The sequence below is a fragment of the Triturus cristatus genome, chromosome 8, assembly GCF_964204655.1.
Source record: "Triturus cristatus chromosome 8, aTriCri1.1, whole genome shotgun sequence".
NCBI classification, from domain to species: Eukaryota; Metazoa; Chordata; class Amphibia; order Caudata; family Salamandridae; genus Triturus; species Triturus cristatus.
Window position 1 is genome coordinate 424,430,809 of NC_140591.1, and position 22,601 is coordinate 424,453,409.

Here is a 22,601-nt window from a genome sequence, read left to right on the forward strand (position 1 = left end):
TGTTATTGTTAGACATGCTACAATTCTGTGTACACAATAACGGTTTCCTTTTTGAGGATAAATGGTATAAGTAATACACAGGGACCACGATGGGAAGTTGCTTTGCTCCCAGCTACGCCTGTATATTTATGGGGTGGTGGGAGGTGGAGCACCTATGGCCCAGGGACAACGAACCTTACATGGATAACCTTATCCTGTGGACCCGCTACATTGACGATATTTTTCTGATATGGGATGGTCCACAGGATTTGCTACACGATTTTATCACAGGTTTATCTGACAACACTTTAAATCTCAGGTTCACCAGTAAGATTCACGCTTCAAGATTGAATTCCTTGACGTCCTGGTTGAGGTTAATGATGACGTTTTACAGACAAGTTTGTTCAGAAAGGTAACTGCGGGGAACAGCTTACTGCATGCGCGGAGTCACCACCAAGATGGATTGAAGGAGAGCATCCCTTATGGTGAGCTCCTCAGGGCAAAGCGGAATTGTAGTTCCATGGAGGCTTATGTTAAGGAACAGAAGAACATGCTGGGTCGGTTCAAGACAGGTCTACACGGGCAAAACAAATCAGAATAGCAGTAGAGAAGGCGTCAGCAAGGGATAGGAATAGCCTCCTGGTCCCTAAGACAAAGGATAAGACTAAACAAGAGGTGAGACTGATAACTACCTTCAATAACGCTTCACAGGCATTTCAAAGAATAGTACGCAGACACTGGCATCTAGTCAGGAATGATGTGGAAATAGGCAAGCTGGTCAGCCCGAGACCACATATCACATATCAGAAATGTGATTCACTGCAGGACACACTTGTACACAGTCACCTGACACGGGGTAGCAGAACCCAGGGAACTTGGTTGAGGGACCTCCCGGGTTTCCACAAGTGTGGCCGATGCAAGGCCTGTAGCAGAGCTGTAATGTTAAGAAATACAATCTGCCAACAGGTAAAAGTGAAAAAATACGTAACTTTATCAACTGTAACACAGTCTTTGTTGTTTATGTCTTGACCTGCATGTGTGGTTTGCGCTACGTTGGAAGCACAATCTTCCCAGTGAAGAAACAAATTTTGTAACACCTGCGTGCCATTAGAAATAGGAACCTGACTTACACAGTGGCCAACCACTGCGATTTGGAGCACAGGAATATTACTGAGATCAGTTCTAAGATGTGTTATTTTGGTATTGACAGGATCCCAACCCAAGCCCGAGGAAGAGATCAGGAACGCAGCCTGCGACGACTGGAATCTGAGTATATTATCCGCCTACAGAGCAAGATCCTGGGAGACCTCAACCATTAGGAGGACCTCCATGTGCATCTAGGGTAGAGAAGATATCATATACCTTTGGTGCCCTTCCATGAATTTTGGACACTGTATATACATATATGTTTCAGGGACTTTACTCAGTTTCTTTTTCTATTACTTTCCTTTCTTTTTAGATGCTCCACCTGTATCTGCTCCGTTACTTACAAATTTGGATCTCACTCCCTCTAAGCGGCTGCTTTGACAAAGAGTGCTTTAAATTCACACACCTCTCTTTTTATAGCACCTAGGGTTGGTTTATTTTAGTGTGGTTTTTGTAAGTGCATTCTCCATTTGTTTATATGTGAGGTTTCTCCTTCTTTATATTGGAAGGGGTCACTAGACGAGTGCACAATGGCCGGTAGGAGCACAGTGCCACAGGGCAAAATACACCCTACAAGAATAGCGCCACAGGGCAGGCTGTCATAGCTAGCAGGGGGCGGGGGCGCATCTTCAATACATAGGCACTAACCTTCTATCGCATAAGATAGCAGCCATTGCCTTCAGCTCAGTCATGTGCAACATACATGCGTTATAGATAACAAGGGCAGCTTTTCAGAAGCACTAGCTTTCAATTTTTTGAATTAAAGTTACATTTAAATGTAATTTTGCTCACGCAGTGACAACGGGATGCGGGGCTGGTAGTGTGATTTAGCACTTTTGTTTCATTTTGCTGACTCGTGATGGCAGCGCGAGGTCAGGCTGGTAACCACTTCATGTGTTGTTGTGGCACCCCTGAAAATGACATTTAATATGCACTATTGTTTTATACTTATTTTTTAGAGTCGTTGAATTAAGCATTGAGAGAGATGTAAAATGGTTTTCACATGACCGGAGTCTATTCTCACACGTATGAAGACCCCAACACTTGCATATGTTTTCTATGTCTTTTTTGACCCTGAGAATGGATTTAAACACAGCCACTTCGGGGTTACGGAGTGACTTTGACAAAGACCGTTGGGTTGAAATGCATCAGTCAATAAAACTTTATTTTCCAACTAAATCCTGAGTGCGACTTTGCCTTATGGACGAGAGACGTAAGGATGTGCAAATGTAATAGCGGGTCCAGCGCCCGCCTGTCGGCACCGACCCCGCCTTGTGGAAGTGGTCGGAAGGAAGGGAGTTCTCATAAATTGAAGATAGATAGATAGATAGATAGATAGATAGATAGATAGATAGATAGATAGATAGATAGATAGATAGATAGATAGATAGATAGATAGATAGATAGATAGATAGATAGATACAATTAATTGTTGCCAACAATGATTTTAAAACCTGTATGGTGATGCGATGTTGTAACAGCATATCAGCAGCAAAAAGGAATTAAGCAGTCTGGACAATAACAGCAATCCTATTGGCCAAAAATACACCAATGCCAAAGGCAGGAATAGAATAAGTATCCAACCAAACGTGGCGTACCTTGAAATAAGCTTTTTCAGTTTTGAGAAAGGCAATACACGCGAAAATCGTTTGGTGGGAATGGAAAAGAGCTTTCATGAATCCTGCATGTGCTCCACACTAAGACACTGTGTAGCAGAAATGAGGTCCCACCCTCATCCCATGGATAAAGCACCCATCCGGATTTCAGAGATCGAGGTGGGAGTTGGTATGGTGATGTTAATTCGATCTCCTGAAACGCGCCCGACACGACTCTCCCATCCACCACAGAGGAGTTGTGTTACTCAAACTCAGGGACGTTTGGCTATTGAGCCGATGCCTGCAGGAGGAACTGTGTGTGAAATCCGACGGCTATGGCGAGGGATGCATTGGCACATTATTGCTTGGTTGTTAAACATGTGGAATGGGAAAAACTGCGTGGCAATCACCAGTAAAGACTGTGAGGCATCGTATCCCCATTGTTTGTCCATTGAGGAAGGGATCAACATATGGGACAATTGATGTCCACAACGATTTTAAATCCTGTATGGTGATACGATGTTGTAATGGCATGTGGACCACTAAAAAGAAAATAAGCAGTCTGAACAAAAACAGCAATTCTATTGCCCAAGAATACACCAATGGCAAAGGCGGACATAGAATAAGTATCCAACCAAACATGGCGTACCCTGAAGTAAGCTTTATCGGCATTGAGAAAGGGGATACACACCAAAACGCGTCTGCTGGCAATAAAAGAGCTTTCATGAACCTCGCGAGTGCTCCAATTGCTTTGTAGACGTGTAGCAGAAATTACGTCCCACCCTCTGAGATCGAGGTGAAAGTTGGTATGATGAGATATATATAGATATATTTGTTTTTTACAAGGGCCTGGCAGCAGAAAAGTGCTGCAGGACTACTCTCTTCCTTATTTGCTCTTCGCATTTTTTTGTTTTCATTTTTTTAATGACTCATTTATTGTTCTAACCTTGCCATATGCCCATTTAGAACGCTGAATTAAAGCTGGCCTTCTCGGGACAAGACACATTCATGATAATGCATGCACGCACATTGGCAGCTATTGTGGATTTTTTAAGTTAAATAAACACAGATTACAAGATTGCCGACCATTCATGTGCATGTATCTTGAGGCATGCCATTAGCTAAAAGAAATGCAAAAGCCAGTTGCCTGGTTTGTCCTTTAATTATTTATTCCTTTGGGAATTTGATTGTGCCCTAGTTATGCTATTGCTAGTCCGGTTTGAGTTGATCAAGGCAGAAGCAGTAAAAGAAAGTAAAAGGGTTGTAATAGCCCTGTGAATCTTTCTGCTGTTCATACTGCTTTCTCTCATGGATCCTCTGCAGCAACTAAGAGGCTGGTGGTGGTCTAGAGGTGGACTACCCTCTGATGTCACAGAGGGGTCTTGATATCAGTTTTGCTGCCACTGGCGATTTGGTGAATCGAAGTCCTTGTGTGCAGTTGCCCTTGCAGCCATGCAGGCTCACTTTGTGCACCAAAATCTGTTTGGGGTGCGCTAAGGATGCTAAGCCGGGCATATATAACTACCAACAGCAATTTAGACCAGGAACGCTTTGAATGCATAAGCGTTCTTTGTTTAGAAGATTGCAGAAACAGTGGTGCTGCTGCCTTGCAAAAAGCATCCCTGATCTCATCTCCCTGCATGCAAGGTCGGTTAGTTTTGTGCTCATTCTGCTCCATTAGAGAATCCCATATACCCAAGCTGGTTTGCTCCATACAAAGATTTTGTGACACAAACCTGACTCATAGCCACTAGTCTGTACTGATGCTCCATGGGTGGTAGGTAGATAAAGTGTAGATGGTCTCAGCCAAATGAAAGTCAATCTCGCAAAAAGATATTTTATTCAAGTGGAGCAGCCTTGAGCAGTATTTTTCTCACAATGGTATGATTTTTGTATTTCGGCATGTAACAGCATTTGTCTGAGCCAAAGAAGAAACTAACAAGTGGCATGCTTTAAATCAAAATGGACCATTTGGATTTTTTATTTCTATTTACTAAGTGTCTGCTGCTATGTCTGGTGAATCTCTTGTATACGCTGAAGCAGAAGTGTTAACGCAATAAGGTTAATCTAAAACATATTTATCAAAGGCTGAGAGATATGCTGAAAGGCTTTATCATTGTACTACATCCATTATGTTTAATGTATTGTCCTTGTGTTGCCATGGAAAACATCCAGTGTTGCTCTGTAAGTTGTTGTGTAGCACGATGTTCTTTAGCGTGACAGCAGTCTCCTTGACATGACTCAGGGTCAATGCTTTGGCCTATTTCTTTTCAGTTATCACAAGAAGCAAGTTGGTGGGGGTCATGATATTCCTGCACAGCCTGCCTGACTATTCAATTTGAGATTGCAAACATCATTTTTGAAGAAAGAATAATATGAGAGAATAACAGCTGTGAACAATTTTGATTAAAAAAAAAAGTCAAATAATTAGCACAGCAGAGTACTGGCTTGTAAAACATATGCCGCTCATGTCTTTGTACAGTTAAGATTAGTGTTGTGAGCAAACAACAACTAGTCCTATGTCACCACATAACAGCAGCCTATTTCCACTGGCACCACCATGCCTATCATTTCTTTACTATTCGTGTTCTATACCACAATATGCCCATGTCATTCTCTCTTAACAGTCTGATGCCACCTTGACTAGCATTTGTATTTAGCTCATTTAGTATCTCTTCACCAATCCAAGCTCATCAATAAGGTATGCATGCAACTAGGGGCATATATTGAGCATTGACTAAACTAGATAGCAAGAGTGCTGATAGAGGTATGCAAGCCCAAGGCATGTCCTTAAAAATGGTAAAGCGAGGCAGACAGATTAAGGGTTGGTGCCTAATGATATGAAAATGTTCTGTAAATTGTGAGTCTTCAACTCCTTTCCAATATCCTTGCAGAGGGGGTGTTTAGCAGGGAAGGAAATATGTTACATTACTGTACCTTCTTGAGCTAAGAAACACCCAGTATCAGACACAATGCTGTGGTGGATACTGTCCTCCTGTAGTCTAAGGGAGAGAGGATCTTCAGCTCAAACCTGGCTGATGGGGCCCCACTCATTGAGTTTTAAAGATGCTTTTTTGAACAATAACATGGAATAAATAAAGCGCTTACAAATGTAATATGGGGTGTAACAAAGCTACACTAATAACTATGACAGTTATAGTTCATATAATAAAATATTTTCAAGTGACAAACCAATCAGAAAAAAGTATAAGGTAATTTGATAGAAGGAATGATATCTATATGAACAAGCATTGAAAATGCAATAGGCCTCGCCTTTTATTAAGTTAAAGCCATTTGCTTTGCTAATGGTATTATATAGCAAAGCAAATGGCTTTAACTTAATAAAAGGCGAGGCCTATTGCATTTTCAATGCTTGTTTTCTTTCAGTGCGGAAAGTTTCCAACCCACGTGACTTCCAGTTTCATGGTTCTCGGCGCCGCTTTACCAGAAACCACAGCGGCCCCCAAGCATAGCGAAAGATGTCACCAAAACAAAGTGAGATATCGACGGCAGATAGGGAGAGCCTGGGAGGCAGTGAGAACTGCGGGGAAGAGTCAGAGAGTGGTAGGAGGAGGGAGAGGGGCAGTCGGACCAGAGACAGAGCTAGAAGAGTGAGAGGGCAGAGAAGGGCAGAGACAGAGGGGCAGTCAGAGCAGCGAGAGTAAGCACGCAGAGAGCCTGGGAGGCAGAGAGAGCAGCGGGGCAGAGTCAGAGTGGCAGGAGGAGGGAGAGGGGCAGTCAGCCCAGAGACAGAGCTGGGAGAGTGAGAGGGCAGAGAGGGCAGAGAGAGAGCAGCGTGAGTAAGAGCGCAGGGCAGAGAAAGAGGGGCAGTTGAGAACCACAGACAGAGCGGGGAGAGTAAGAGGACAGAAGGACAGAGTCAGAGAGAGGTAGAAGGAGGCAGGGGGTAATTAGACGACCGCTGGCAGAGCGGGGACAGAGAAGGACAGAGTCAGGGAGGGTAAGAAAAAGCCAGAGGGACAGTCAGTCCAAAGACAGAGTGGGAGATTAAGGGGTCTAAAAAGGGCAGAGCTAGACAGGTGTAGAAGGAGGCACCGGGGAGTCAGAGAGCAGAGAAGGGTAGAGTTAGCAGGGTTGAGAAGACCACGACGGCTCACGGAGAGTCCAGGGAGAGACGGCGGTGTGCGGAGACCGGCAGGGGTGATTAGGGGCAAGAGCAGAGGCAGAGGGTAGTCTGTCGTGGTGGAGAGACCGCTGCCTGCTGAAAGAGACGTGGTCGGAGTGCTGCGGACAGAGACACCGCTGTAGTCAGGCAGCCCGGCACGTGGGTCCGTGGCAAGAAGCGCGAAACGTGGGCACCGGCACACTGACTTTGGTACCGGCGAGGGAAAGTAAACGCCCTCAAACCTTTCTGGGCCACTAGGCGCTCCGTACCGTCCTCTGCTTTCGTTTGCCGGCTTTGCCTACCGTTACAGGCATCTGTCATTAAAACAAAAAAGGGACTGCTGCGTAGATCTGGGAATGTGACCGTACTAAAACGGCGGTTACAATTCCGTTTTTCCAGCCATTGAAACGCAACAGCTCCTTTGAGAGGCATGCCACAAGACTCGGACAGCAACGACCAGAGCTACAGCAGCAGCTCCCCTCCACCTAGCAACAGACAGGTACCGCTTCCCTCCACCCAAAAACAAACAGGTACCGCGCGCCTCCTGCCTGAATCAGAGACCGCCTCACTCTGTCAGATACAAGCATGCTTCCCTCCACCCAGCACCAGACAGGTACCGCTCACCTTCTCCCAGAAACAGAGACATCCTTACTTTGTCAGATACAAGCAGTTCAACTCCATCGAGAAACTACCTGACTCTCCATGTCCAGCGACAAACAGGCACGAGCAAACACGACTTCACTCTGTCGAGCGACAAACGGGCAAACACGACTTCACTGCTTCACTCTTTTAGAGCCGTCCCAGTTGGACTGGCTCGCGAGCCGTCCCAATTGGACTGGCTCAAATGACTGGTTTCTCATCTTTATGGGGCCATGTATTTAGCCCCATAAAGATAACAAAACCTTTTACGCCAGCAGTAAGTCGGGGCAGCCAGTCCAACTGGGACGGCTCTAAAACAGAGAAGTGTACGTCACTAGATGCTCTTTTCCAATGGCTGGCCACCGTTTAGCATAAACGGTGATGCCAGCCAATGGAAACGAGGGGCGGGGTTCAAAGCCCACTAGAGAAATCTACCCTAAAACATTAAATCTCACCAGCGAGACTGCGCATGTCTGCGCAGTCTTACGCCAGGCGAGACCTAAAAAGGAGCTAATTTAATAACGCATACTGTAAAGTAATAAGAAAGAGAGATGAGTTGCCCTAACGGCTAGGGCGCTCGACTTCGGACCTGGGTTCGAGTCTCGGTAATGACGCTGAACATCCTGTGATTCTGGGCAAATCACTTAATCTCCCCGTGCCTAACAAAAAAGGAATGTGTGTCCTCATGTAACGTAACTGGTGCTATGTAAAGCGGTCTGATACCCGATTGGATTCGGGTCAAGCTCACGATATATAAAACTCTGCAAAAAAAAAAGAAAAGAAAGAAGAAAAAGGGCATATATACAAATTATTTAAAAATGGAAAGAATTGAATTAATTAAAGAAAGAGAAAATTCAGAGAATAAAACCTTTACCTTATGTTGCAGGCAAATATAGGTAATATGACAACATTATATATAAACAATATAAAATAGATATTCCAAGTAAATAATTGAGGCTTCATCATTTCGTCAGCAGAGCTTTCTATACCTTTACTATGAATGCTAGCTTTGCTAAGGAAAAATTGTTAAAGGGAAGCACACCTGTGCTCTTTTTTTAAATAGGCAACAGGAGTGACATATGCTCTATCTAATGTATGATGAAGACAGACCGCATTCTACCAGGCTCTAAAGGAAACATTATCACAAATGTTTTCAGTTAGAACTAATTTGATTAAATGTTAAAACGATTAAAAGATCTATTGATTTAACCATACGAGGTAAAAAGTCCAAAACCAAGGAAACACGTCCTAGAAATATATGTGATATGCTATAAGGAAAAGTGAAAAATGTTCTATATGCGGACAAGTAAAAACCATTTGCATTAAGTCAGCATGGTATGCATCACAGGCCTAACATTTGTCCTGGGACACTAATTTCCATTTCATTAGTGAGACAGGTGTAACAAGCTTGCGGTTATAAAGAAACTTTTTTTGCGTAGTATTAACTCCTCTAGATGACGTATGAATTTAGAACATTTTTTTTTCCACTTGGTGACAGACCGTATGACATTTGAATCTGTCTCCATTGCCATTCAATAACAGATTTAAGTCTAATATCATTAAAATGCGAGAAAGAACTATATAATGATGCAGCTTTAGAATGGAGTCTGAACAAAGATATCATTCTGTTTTAGCTGAGACAGGACGTATTGTCATTATCTGACTGCAAAAACATACTTGGAATCTTATCTGATAATAGAGTATATTTAGTAATAAAGGGACAAGGCAGATTAAAGAGAGAACACATTTCATGAAAGGGTAATACAACATCACCATTGAATATTTGGCTAACCCAATGTAAGCCCCATTCTTTCCAGGATTCCCAAAAAACAATTCTATCATGAAATGTAATACCAATATTGTACCGAAATGAGGAATTATTAGAATCTGTCTTGTGCATATGCTTAGGTTTCAACAACCAATACAAAAAATAGTTAATGGGTGAGGAAGCTGCAGCATGTCTGGTCGAAAATGATAACAATTCTTCTCAAGAAAAGGGAGAGGTGAACAAACTTTCCACATTAAGACATATAGACTTGAGCAACGCTTCATCAAAAGTAATTTAATGTGCAATCTGTTTCAGACAAAAAGTAGTGCAAGATTTCAGGAAATAAACACCTTCTTTCTGTTTACCTACGTTTAAACGTGAGAAAGCAAATCTAGGTTTCTTGTTCTTCCATAAAAAATGCAATAAAACTGTTCCAATATGTTTAGAATCAATCTTTGGTATCTGAACTGGAATTATAGAAATTAAATACTCCACGAAATGAGAAGGAATCATTTTAATGGAACTAAGTCTACCCCTCCAGGATAAAAACATAGGTTTCCAATTTAAACATTCATTTTTAAATTTCTCTGACAGTCTAAAAATTAATGTTAATGGTATTTTGTATTGAATTAGAAACCATAAACCCAAATATTTAATTTTATTTAAATTGACTTTTAAAACATCTGAGGGATTCTTTAGTACAGTACTTAAAGGGTAGTATTTCAGATTTATCTGAAATTAGTTTGTACCCTAAAAATTTCAAAAATTGAACCTCTGCTAGAAAAGCATGTATAGATTTGTCCAGATTGGAAAGACATAAAAGAATATCATCAGTGTATACAAATATCTTTGTATATCATCATACAAAAAAAACAGGGATGCAGAGATATCCAAAGTATTTCTGATTGAAGAAATAAAAGGTTCCAACATAAAAAAAAAAAAACATAGGAGAGCATCCCAGTTTACAATCAATGAGGATATGTAAAGCGCGGCTGCTTTACCCGTGAGGGTCTCGAGGCACAGTGGGATCAAGCTGCCTGTACCTATTGGTTTAACATCCAGGTAAGGCGGTCCTTCCTGAACTGCTTGAGTTCATATGGTGTATCTAATGACTTCTGGTTAATTCAATTAGAAAAAGTATCCTAAGCCGGTCTTTACCTGAAATCATTGCTTACACAGTATATATTCTCACTTGTAATTTTTATCCCCTTCTTATCCATTCACAAGCACTCTTATCTACACTGAATTTCCACTCACTGTGGAGGATCTGCGTCTCATGAATTAATGTGTCTAGAAGTGATCAATGAATATCCTATTTTAACAAATTTGATACTCAAGTCTTATAAAGAGTTTTGTAATTTGTGATATCTGGTACTATGTGATACTTGACTTGAATAATTCTAGTTTGGACCAACTGTTTTCTGTACCAAGTATTAGCCAGGTCCTACAGCCCACTGGGTTGCCCCATTGTTTTGTAATGTGACCAATTTACAACAGTCCCGTGCCTCTCATTTTGCTTCACAAACTGCTAGCTTAATACTGTACTCACTCATGAATATGAAGGGACTATAGCTATATACTTGCAATCGTTTTCATAATGATATACAGGAATTACTGTGGTAAGGATAAGCAGGATACAGTAAGGTTTTGTCTACCAATCAAGTAAGACACTGTGGACAATTAGTGACTTACTTTTTTCTTTCTTCCCTCCATTTTGCAATGTCTTCAGGAGTATCCAGCTTGATCCTCTTGGTACCTGGTGCATGTGTCTAGAAATAACAAAATATTGTTTACCTAATCACTAAAATCACATAAAGCACAATTTTCTCTCCTACCTGCCTACCTCCAAATCAATCTTTCCTTTGAGGAGACATAATTCCCTAAGATATGCAGCTATAGCCTAAATGTAGAGGAAATATATACATCCTCATTGGTGCAAATGAGACCTCTATCTACAGCAGACTTACAACTTCACTACCAGCATTAGGACAAAATGCTTTAATGGGATCGTTGATAAAAGAGTTCAACACAATTCTCGCTCTACAATGTACTTAACTGATTTGCTGATTTTTAACAAGCATTGTAATTACATTTATATTGAACTTACTACCACTGACAAGGCACTGAAGCGTTTTATGCCAGCCAGCACGCTACCCTGGAAACTCAGAATAGTGGAATCCACTGTTTCATGTTGGTTATTGGGATTAATCTTGTGCTCTCACAGACACCACTGCATGCATATACTCCAGTTATTTTATGTAGTTAGAAGTAGTTAAGTGTGATAATTAGTGGGGGTATGAGAGTTTATGCAGGCCTTGTCAGGGATAATAGATGAGCTAGAGTAGACTAGATACGGTTAGTTTTTAGGGGGTATGACGACGTGATCTTGAAATAAGGTGTGGACAATTTGCATGAATACAATAACAGGGATTAAGGCAAACCTGTACCTGACAGAGTGGGCAGTACGCGGAGAAAGGTGGCATACAAAGATGGAAGGTAAGAAGTGAGTCATTTTTAAAAAACAAAAAAGTTGGGGCAACAGCCAGGTGTTTAAAGTCAATGTCAGTTTTTAGGTCTAGCCTAGCGACGCAGCGCATGCTCCTCTCACCTTGGCGAGATCTATTGTCGTCGGTTTGTCGGCGGAAGGGGGACAGGAGATGTGCACGCGCGTCACTTTTGCTTGCGTTAGCACAAGAGACAGCAGATGTGCGCGTAAGGAAGACCGGAGATGTGCACGCGTACGGCTCGGGCGTTAGCACAACTCCTGCTCGCTCGCTCTCTCCCTCCCTGTCTGCGCGGAAGGAGGACAAGAGATGTGCTCGCGTACGGGTCGGGAAGCGCTGCCTGCCTACCTGGGAACTCTGCCGGGGGCTGCCTGCTCAGTCCCCACGTGGTGTATCTGACCGACGACTGCGGGTGGCAGGCCGCTTTCCCTCTCTTGTAGCTGCAGACGGCCGCTGACTTTAACCAGCAGGTAATCAGCTGAGTGTCCATACCACCCAGAGGAGCGGGATGCATGGCCAGAGGGAGTCCTGTGTTAATACAATAATGTGCAGCTGCCTGAGCAGCTGAGCTTTCACGGGGACCTCACCTGGCAAAATGATCAATTCGGGACTCAGCTGTAATATTCACGAACACCGATTTTTCTGGCCCCGTCTCGCCCCTCTCCCTGTGCACACACTCCCTCTCTCTTAGCACTTACATGCCTGCTCCAAGGCATCGACTCCAGCTTGCCCCTTTTTACGTCTCCTCCCCCCCTCCGTGCTGTGTGTTTGCTCGGACAACAGGCAGCTTCCTGTGCAGGCTTTTAGTTTTTCCTGCGGTGCTCGCTTGGAGCCCCAGACCTGGGCTGCATATTTAAAGAAAAAGGTAAAATTCAACCCCACCCACAGGAATGTCACCGCCATGGACACTCAAAGATCCATATGTTGAAGAAAAACAAAAAAAAAACAAGGTCTTAATATATGGTGTGTCTTTATACACTTCATCTTGGGGGGGGTGGAAGGGGTTATAAAGTGCTAGTAACAGTTCTGACATCTTGAGAACACGAACATGCAGGGTCAAGATTATTCAGTAACGTTCGCATGGTGAATTCGAATACTTCAAGCACTGTCTTAAGGTTTTATTATTGTATTTCATTCTAGTTTACTTACAACACTCTGGCCTAATTACACTGTTGGACGACCAACCGCGAAATCATCCAAGGTTTCCTTCCACAATGGAGCTCAGGATCAGATAAAATCCTCTTTTGTGGCAGAGTTTGGAGAGTTTTTTATACTTGGCTGTTCAAGTGGCATTAGGTTGTGTTTGGTCGGCCTTGGGCACATGTTTGTTCAGCAACTTGCATGCTCCATTTTCATATTTAAAGCATTCAGTAAACGGCAGGGGGCACTTTCAACTTTATTCTTTGTGTATGAAACCTTATAAGCTGTTCCTGGCGTTGTACGTCCTTTCACCAGTTGGCAGTTAATAACAATTTTTCATAGCCTTTAGTACTCGGAGTTTCACACTCTGTTTTTCACAGGTGAGTCTCGTTACTCCTTTCATTTCATTTACTCAGGATCTCGTTTCAGGCAACAACCTGCATTGAATCAAGCAGGAGAAAGCTCTGTTTCCATTTCACGTGTATGTGATTCTATACTCAATGCTGTCTCTTTGCAATTTCGCCTCTAAATGCTTTTTGAGAAATGGGTTCCCCTTTATCCTTATGCACATTAATTTCCTCCCTCTTAAAGTATAACAATATTACAGTTCAGTACTAAGGAACTTTAAAAGAATATTATTATTTTTGTTTTAATAGGGCCGTTCAACTGCACACGTCTTTTTGTTTTTTGGCTTCCAACAGCTCCTACCCCGAGATTAAAGGGGCTGTAAAATTAAGACATTCCTCAGTTCTCTGATTCAGCAGCACTTACAAATGTGCAATACACCCACGGAGAGGCTGGCTTTTACGTACACACATGCTACCTTCTGTACCACCTCATACTGGTCACTGGTCCACCTTTCGCCTCCCCCTCTTGCTGCCCCCTCCCACACATCCGTCTCTCTTCTCTCGTAGTCTCTCATACCTCTCACACCTCTCTTGCACTCTTACATATTGGTTCACTTCAGATCTTCAGGCACAGTTTACTTCCTGTGCCTTTTCAATATTTCCGTCCCTCAAACCCATGCTCTCCTCCTTTTTTTAGGGTGTCTTCTGTGTACACAGGCGCACCCTTTATGCGTCTGTGGCTTGCTCTCCCCATCTATCTCTTTTTCTCACACACTCTTTCTGCTACCCTGTACGGAGTTCATTCACCACTACATGCACAAACTACCTATCCCTCTTTATCTCCCTTTCTATCAATTCTGTACACCTCTCACCATATCTAATCACCATGCCACATAATTCCACTACGCACCACACGATTCCATCCCACACAATTAACAATTCAAATTCAAACCACATAATTTCACTCCAAACCACATATTTACACTCCACTCCAAACCAAAACACATGGGGAAAACGACATATTCATTTACAACGCCGATAGCTCTAACTTTCCTAAAGGCGAGACCTATTGCATTGTAAATGCTTGTTCATGCATGTTTTTAGTAATATTGTGGAGGCTTTTTGAGAGAGCATGTATGCAGAATGAGAATGGAAAACTGCATACAAAACCCCGACTGACAGTGAAGGGGGATGAAATTCATGGGCGGGCAAAGCCCCATTAGTGCTGCAATCATGAGAGGATGACCTTTAGGGTTATGAGGAAAAGCAATGTGGGTTTCACTCTTGCATAGTGAATTTGAGAGGGAGCCTTTTATATGAGCTTTTAGGAAGGAGAGGCTCTGCCGGTCGCAGTTCCAGAGCACAACGATAGCCAGGAAACGTATAGAATTCAAAAAGGAAAATACCCTGGGTAATAATCAGTAAATAGGTAAGTGTTCAATTAGTTATACTTCAGTGCGGCACTAAACCATTTGTGCTAGTCTGATTTGCTGCCCTGATGTCCATTAGTTCCAGACTAGTGGCTTTTGTACTTTGTATTTGTGGTAACCTTCTGACTCAACTATCTCATCCTACTCCCTTAGTAACAGTATATTTTTAGCAGCCATTAGCTTAATTATCCATCTCCAAATTCAATATGAATTAAAATTGTTGAATTAACGTCCCCTTTAGAATTTTTTTCATCTCTCTTCCACACCCAGCCAGTAACTACATGGCCTGCACAGATGTCTGCAGCAAAATTAAACATTCAATTTCCATCGATCTCTTGGTAATGTCCATAAAAAATATTATTCTGGAGGGGAAAAGTATTGATTTATACCAGTAAGATTAATTGTCTGGTCAACTATTTATCAATTTCATTTAAAGGAACACACTACTTTGATTTGAACTTCTGAATAATGTAATATCTTCCTCCATAACACGTGTTCCAAAGTTGATTTTCCTTTCGTAAACCATGGATAAAGTAGAAGCTTGTTTTTCAGTATATTCAAAGATTTACATTTAGAGCTGTATAATAGCATCTTCAAAGCAGCACATTTTGATAAACAGCATTTAATTTGTGCTACAATTATTTGCACAACATTGAATTACCAAAGCCTCATCTCGCTAGAGACACAGGAAAGTACAGCAAATCACAAGACTATGAATAATAATATAAATCCCATGCCACAATTATTAAAAACAGATTAGATTAATCAGCATGATTTATACAACATACAATATTAATTAAATTGTTTTTCAATGCATTCCAACTTACGATGGACAGAACAGATATACACAAAGATTTAAGAGAATGGTCAGAAAATCACGATAAGGGGTTTTTCTGAGGCCTTTCAGAAAAAGGCAGCAATGGTACGGCCTAATGTAGTGTTAGCTGGTTCCACAGCTTTAACCTTCATATGACAAACCTGATTTTGCCATGAAACGCAAACTTGGACATTCTGACTTATACCTATTGTTAATAGGTTAGCTGAAATATGGCAGATTTAACTGATCTTCATGCTGGAAATGCCCCAAATGTCATTACTGTTAGCCTGTGTTTAGACAGCCCCCCTGTTTAAATATACGTTTCAGTGTCCATAAAACGTACATCTCCTCGATGAGTCGCCTGGACCGCATCACCGGACAGCCAGATTGGGTCATGTTCTTAGGGATGGCAGTCTCACAGACAGGATTGACGAACACTTCATTGGTCGCTGTCTCCTTGATCTGCTGGTCTCCTTTGAGGGGTTGTGTAGCCATCTTGAAGTGTGACACATTCCGTAAATTGGACTTCTCAGTCCGGGTTGCCGTGCCCAGGTTAAACTGAATGGGAGAAGAGAGCTGAGCTTTGGGGCACCAAGCCACTAAACATTTACAGATCTGCAGAGACTGAGGAACCACTTGAGCCCAACTAGAAACCACTCAATGGTCAGGCCAGAAACACTACTGCACGAAGACGGTCATTCAACACAGCATGAGTCAACATATCAAAAGCTGCAGGCAGAGCTAGCAAAAGTAACTCAGCTTATAGTATTACCACAAGTGGCCCTCAGCTCACCCTGAGTCGCACTCACTAACCCAAATAAGTCATGCTCGAGCTGAAAAAACATGAAGCTAAGTCAATGAGCCTCCTGACTAATGACATTATTTGCAAGATGGTGTATTGCCTATCAAAGGTCCAGTAGGAGAATGATCAGATGTTTTCAGAAGGGCAGAGCCATTCCAGGCTTCTTAATTAGCAGGTTAATGACCAAAAAATGGTGTACTTTGCAAGACAAAATTTTAAAAGATCAGTGTACGTGACAAGATACTGACATTGATACTAGGATTCACAGCCTGCCTTGCAATTTGTCTAATCGCTGGCAATCGCTCAGGTAGCATGCCAACCCATCGTTATTTTGCTCACAATGCCACTTCAATTTGAGTCCAGCCATATCCAACTTAGTCCTGACCCGGCTCCTCATGGGAACAGTCTAATCCGAACTGCCAGGCTCTCCCCAAATCAAAAAACAAGCAACCTAGACCGGTTTCGCCCTAATTATGGGCTCATCAGCCAGATACAGCTTGGTTCTAGTGACACAGTGAGCACTGGAACCACGTAGGGGAATACCCATGCCACTTAGGGCGGCACACGAAAATAAAGCAGGGTTTTAACTGCCCTTGTTGAATTTGCTGGGAGATCATCAATTGTACCATACGTCATCCATCTGCCTAAACAGGGCACAAGTACAAGGGCAACCTTGGATATGAACGCTGGCAGTGGAGCAAAATGCCGATGGTGAACAGGTTTCTGGATTAGGCTGAGATACTGAACGCAGGGTAGTGGGATACGTTAGTGGAGGAGTACATATGTTAGAAATGGGCTCTCTAGTTGGCAGTGGTTTGTACCCTATCCAAGTAGAGACCCTAACTCTAGTCAGGGTAAGGGAGTCACACAGCTAAGATAACCCCTGCTCACCCCCTTGGTAGCTTGGCATGAGCAGTCAGGCTCATCTCAGAAGCAATGTGTAAAGCATTTATACATATACACACAAAGTAAAAACACTACAAAAGGAGTCCACACCAGTTTAGAAAAACAGCCAATATTTAGCTAAATAAAACAAGATCCAAATAACAAAAATCCAACATACACAATTCAAAATATAACTTTAAATAGATTACGCAAGTTTAGTCCACAGAAATCAATGGATGCATTTGTATTAGCACAAAGCACATTGCATGCATCAAAAATTAAAGCTGGTGTAAGGCGCTGGGAAGATGACGTGCCAGAAAAGCAAAGCGATGCGCCGATTCCTTACTAAACAGGGGAGGGATTCATTGGTTCCTTAATGGCAGGGGAAGTGATGCGTTGGTTCCTTACTGTAAGGGAGGTGATGCCTCGGTTTCCGGACACATGGTCTTGGTTCCTTATTGGTTGTCAAAGAGTCGGCGTCGAGGGGGAATGCGGTGGAAATCCAGACGCTCTGCATCGTTGTGACAGCAGCGATGCAGACGCTGCTTCGATTTAACAGCCTCGAAGCAGGTGCTACATTAATTCTTCAGCCATACGCAGGTGTTGTGTGGGAGTCTGTGCGGGTGCCATGGACGTCGGTGACACGGTGCTCGAGACTCATGCTGCATCGATTTTTCTGGGCATTGTAACCTCAAGCTGGGGCCTGTGGTAAAAGCCATGGTTGAGGCACCAATCAGGAACCTCGCTTCGGGGCAGGCAGCAGCGATGCATCAATCTTTTGCAGTGATGCATCGAGAAAACAGGTGCTGGGAGTCAATGTGTGGATTTTCTCCTTAAGGTCACCAGATTCTACTTCCAAAGGCCCAGGAAATGGATTTGGCACCACTTGGCAAGTCAGGACTCTCGCAGAAGAGCCCAGACACTGGTAGGTGAAGTTGTTGATGGCCCTGAGACTTCTTAACAGGAGGCAAGCACGCACAAGCCCTTGGAGAAACTTGAAATCAGGATGTAGAAAGCAAAGTCCAGTAATTTCACTTCTAGGACAGAAGCAGCAAGCCAGTACAACAAAGCAACAGGCACAGTGGAAGTCCCTCCTACAGCATCCAGCTCTTCTTCCTGGCAGAATGTCCCCAGTTCAGAAGTGTTCTAAATTTGAGGTGTCCGAGGTCCAATACTTGCACCCCTTTCTGCCTTTGAAGTAGGCAAACTTTAAAGGAAAGTCTTTGTGGTGCACAAGACCCTGCCTTTTTCCTGATCTGGCTCCAGAAACACTGCAGGAGGTTGGAGACAGCTTTGTGTGAGGGCAGATACAGCCCTATTCAGGGCTCAAGGACAGCTCCTCCCACCACTCTAGCTTAGGAAGGCCCAGCAACTTGGTGATGGGCATCAGCATATGCAGGGTACACCTCAGCTCCCTTTGTGTGGCTGTCTAGGCTGAATGCACAAGAGCCCAACTGGTAGTCAGTCAATCCAGATGTGTACTCTACAGACAGGCAGAGGCACAGAATGGTTAAGCAAAAAGATACCCACTTCCTAGAGTGGCATTTACAAACACGCAATTTAAAAATCAAATTCACCAAAATATGTATTTTTAAATTGGGAGTCCAGAGACCCCAAACTCCAAATCTATATCTGCTCTCAATGGGAAATTACACTTAAAAGATATTTCAAGGCAACCCTCATGTTACCCTTTGGGAGAGATGAGTCTTGCAATCGTGAAAAGACTAAATGAGCAGTATTTCACTACCAAGACATGTAAAACACACCAGTACATGCCCCACCTTGTTAATACACCACACCCTGCCCATGGGGCTGCCCAGGACCTACCTCATGGGTGCCTTACATGTAATAAAAGGGAAAGTTTGGGCCAGGCAAGTGAGTGCACTTGCCAGGTCGAAATTTTTAAAACTGAACTCACAGACATGGCAGTTGCAGGTCTGAGACATGTTTACAGGGCTACTCATGTGGGTGGCATAGCTAGTGCTGCAGGCCAACTAGTAGCATTTGATTTATAAGCTCTGGTCACACCTGGTGCACTTTACTAGAGACTTACTAATAAATAAAATATGCTAATCAGTCACCAATATAATTCAGAAAGAGAAGATATGAACGTTAGCAGTGGTAAAGTGCCCAGAGTCCTAAAACAAAAACAGATCAGAAAACATAGGAGGGAGAAGGGAAAATGTTTGGGAATTACCTTGCAAAAAAAGGTGAGTTCCAACAATATGTATGACTTCTTCACAGCTCTACTGGATTACATGACGAGAAGAATAATTATTTAACTATTGCCCTGCACTACAGCAACTAACCTTGTATGCAGACCCTCTGCCCCTTCCCTCCACACTGATCTGTGAGCAGGTATTAGCTTGCTTTTAATATGCAATCGGTTATGTAGGTACTTCTGGGCAGTAATGACTCATGAAGAGGAAGATGAAGGCACGCAGGTCAATTTCAGATTGCAGAGCATGTAGTCCCTAGGCTCTCTTCAGCTCCCCAGCCAGAGTGGCATATTACGGCTTGTGATTGTACTCCGTACCGGTGTTTTGAACCCTTTCGGAGCAATTGGTTGGATGCCAATAAATATTTTAAAATCAGTCGCTGGAGAGATGTCTTCAAAATATTATGTCATTCTTACTTTCGGGATGGCTCATACCCACCTACTCCTACGAGTTCATCTGCCAGCGGCACAGACATCCTTTCAATCACACAGTATTTCTAAGAAATCTTTATTTGAAAAATTAACAATGTGAACATTCTTTTGAATTCGTTTTTTTCAAATTTAAAGGCACATTATCGCAGATTTTAAAGATCTTACATGATTTTTAAAACTTGTTTTAGTGACCTAAAATAAAGCTAACTTATTAAACCGCTATCTCGTATTAAAGAAACATTTGTAAAATTTTCTTTTTTGTGCCACAGAATGTAATGTTAAAATTGGGCTACACGCTTATGGAGGTTGAGGTAATCGTAAAGAGTTTTGGAAAATACATTTCATGTGTAGGAAATCTATTTTATCATCCAATTCAGATTCAATATTTGGACACCTTATTTTATTCCCTTGTCTATTAAAAGTAGTGGTACTTACAAATACAATAAATCCCCATTAGGAGATTTATAAACTATGGGATATCAAGATTTACAGACTCTTGCAGTAAGCATTCAAAAAAGTGCCATCCTCTTAAAAGCCTTTCTTAAAAGAAGTTCCCTAGAATCATCCAGTTACATGTATGTTTGGAGGCTATAACTAAAAAAGATAGGGCCATGGAAATACTTAGAATTACTTACGTTTTTCCAGTGAATTTCAACAAGCTTCACATGTGCGCTGAACAAGCAACCATCCACACGACACTGAAAAACAGAAACAAATACAGAGCAGTTGTTGTGCTGTCTTTCATTCAGAAGTTCGGCATGAACTAGAAGTCAGCACCTTCACCAGGTGTTCACTCCTGTGTTTAAGGCTTCAGTAGAGAGCTGGAATAGGCCCAGGTAACAACTGAGCTCAAGCAGTCCTCAAAACGAGGTCCTTTATTTTTCTCTCTCACAATAGAGTCATTAGATAAAATTAAACACATGTAAGTGAAGTGGCAAATAATAAGAGGAAAGGAAGGAGGGGAAAGATGTGCGGAAATTGCCATTCGCTGGTATATTTTATTTTTTTCACATAAAACCATTGAACATTTCTCATATTTCAATGATGGTCACTTTTCAGTTTTAAAATCGCATTTTCCAAGAGCCTAGGTAAAACACTATTTGTGTACAGAAACAAACATTCAACAGCATATTTTTTACGTGCTAGAAGGTTATCTCAAAGTAAAGCAAACAGGACTATTTGTACTAAAATTTAACAACAGTCTAAAGCACAAGGATAATGAAGAAAAAAATAGTATAAGCAAGTCAAGCTAGGCAGATATGAGTGGAACACAGATTATCAAAAGGAAAATGAGTAGCATTTTTCGCTTGCTGTGAGCAAAATATAACCATTCCTAATTAGTGTCATCTTACAATCAATCTTAAGGCGATGACCTACAAGGAAGATAGACTGCTGCTTGATTTGTGAGTGTTTAGGCAAAAAATTGTTTTAGGAGGTCGCAGCGTCTACTGCTGGTTCTGCCCACTAGCACCTCCGCTGCCGCCCCCCAATCATTCGGTTTTCTTCACTTGACATACCTGCTGCGTCTCAAACACAATCCGCAATGCACAGCACTATGCTGATCCTCTAGTAGGTTTGCATACTACAACAGAGATATCAATAAAATGATTCCATATTGCCATTCATTTCAAATTAGGAGCATCCCTCATTTATGCCGAAACTGATTTCATGTCTGGTGTCAGTAGTTTGTTTAATCCGGTTTTCCGTTGGCATAGAGTATTTGAGGTCCAACCTTCCTGACAGAAAAAAAAAAGTATAGGAGTAAAAAATCATGAATGACTAGGTATAGGTTACCACCTACTATGGGTTCACCCGAGAGCTACTATATGTTTGGGCTGGGTTTCTAAACTAAATCTCAATACAGCCATGCCAATACCAGACCCACCTCTTGGTTCCACATTACTGAATAATTCAGCGGGAAAGAGATCACCTGCCTGATCCACTGAGGAACAAATCTAAAATGGAAGACAAGTCAATGGCTCTCCCTACTTGAAGGTGTGACTGTGCATGGGAAAAGCCTAGTGGGTCTGGTGCCTCGGCTGCTATGCCGTTTCAGCAGCAAAGTAAACGATAAAGTGATGGATGCAATGCTTAAATTAATCTCCGCCACTGGTATTTACTTGAGGCTGCATCCCAGACCGTCCTTATTTGGCACACTGTGCCACCTCAGTTTGGACCCAGGCATATGCAAATCAGTTTTGTCCGTGCTCCAAAGGGAAAACCTCTGCTATAACTTCCAGGTCAGGTCTACCCTGAATTGACAAAAATTAGCACTATTACATTAATAATAGTGTGCCCATTGAGCACTCCTGAGAGACGTGGTCTCCTTTCAAGTGTAGATCCGTTTCATGTAATGAAAACAGTAAACTCTATTCATATCCCAATTCAATGGTCATTTTTATTACGTCATCTTCTTCATTGTTATATCACAGTTGGTTCATTTGATGTACATTGCATCACTTTCTAAGAAATTGTACTTCACTTCCTGAATTAACTTCATTCAATGATGTAGATCCCTATGCATTTCTGGACTGAGCCCTTCTTCAGGGGTAATGCAAGTAATCTGAAAAAAATGCACAAAATACTACGCTATAATCCATGGATGTCTAATATCCCACAATCAAACACAAAGTCAAGGGTGATAGGCTGTGAGCTCAGGAGTATTGTGGTGGTGAAGTCAGTAAACGTGATGAAATCGTGTTGTCAGAAAACTGTGGTTTCAGTTAATCCATGCTCTCAAAAATACTAGGTAAATAAGTAAATACATTAAACG

General features: G+C 42.3%; 1 protein-coding gene across 1 annotated transcript in view; it reads right to left on the reverse strand.

The window, feature by feature from the left end:
* NUFIP1 (nuclear FMR1 interacting protein 1) overlaps nucleotides 1-22,601 on the reverse strand; it is a 333,972-nt gene that overhangs the window by 154,519 nt on the left and 156,852 nt on the right. Inside the window, exons 4-5 of the mRNA XM_085621822.1 lie at nucleotides 20,464-20,526; nucleotides 10,946-11,022 (exon numbers count right to left, since the gene is read on the reverse strand). Of these exons, the coding sequence (XP_085477948.1) occupies nucleotides 10,946-11,022; nucleotides 20,464-20,526 (140 nt within the window). The remainder of the gene's footprint in view (nucleotides 1-10,945; nucleotides 11,023-20,463; nucleotides 20,527-22,601) is intronic.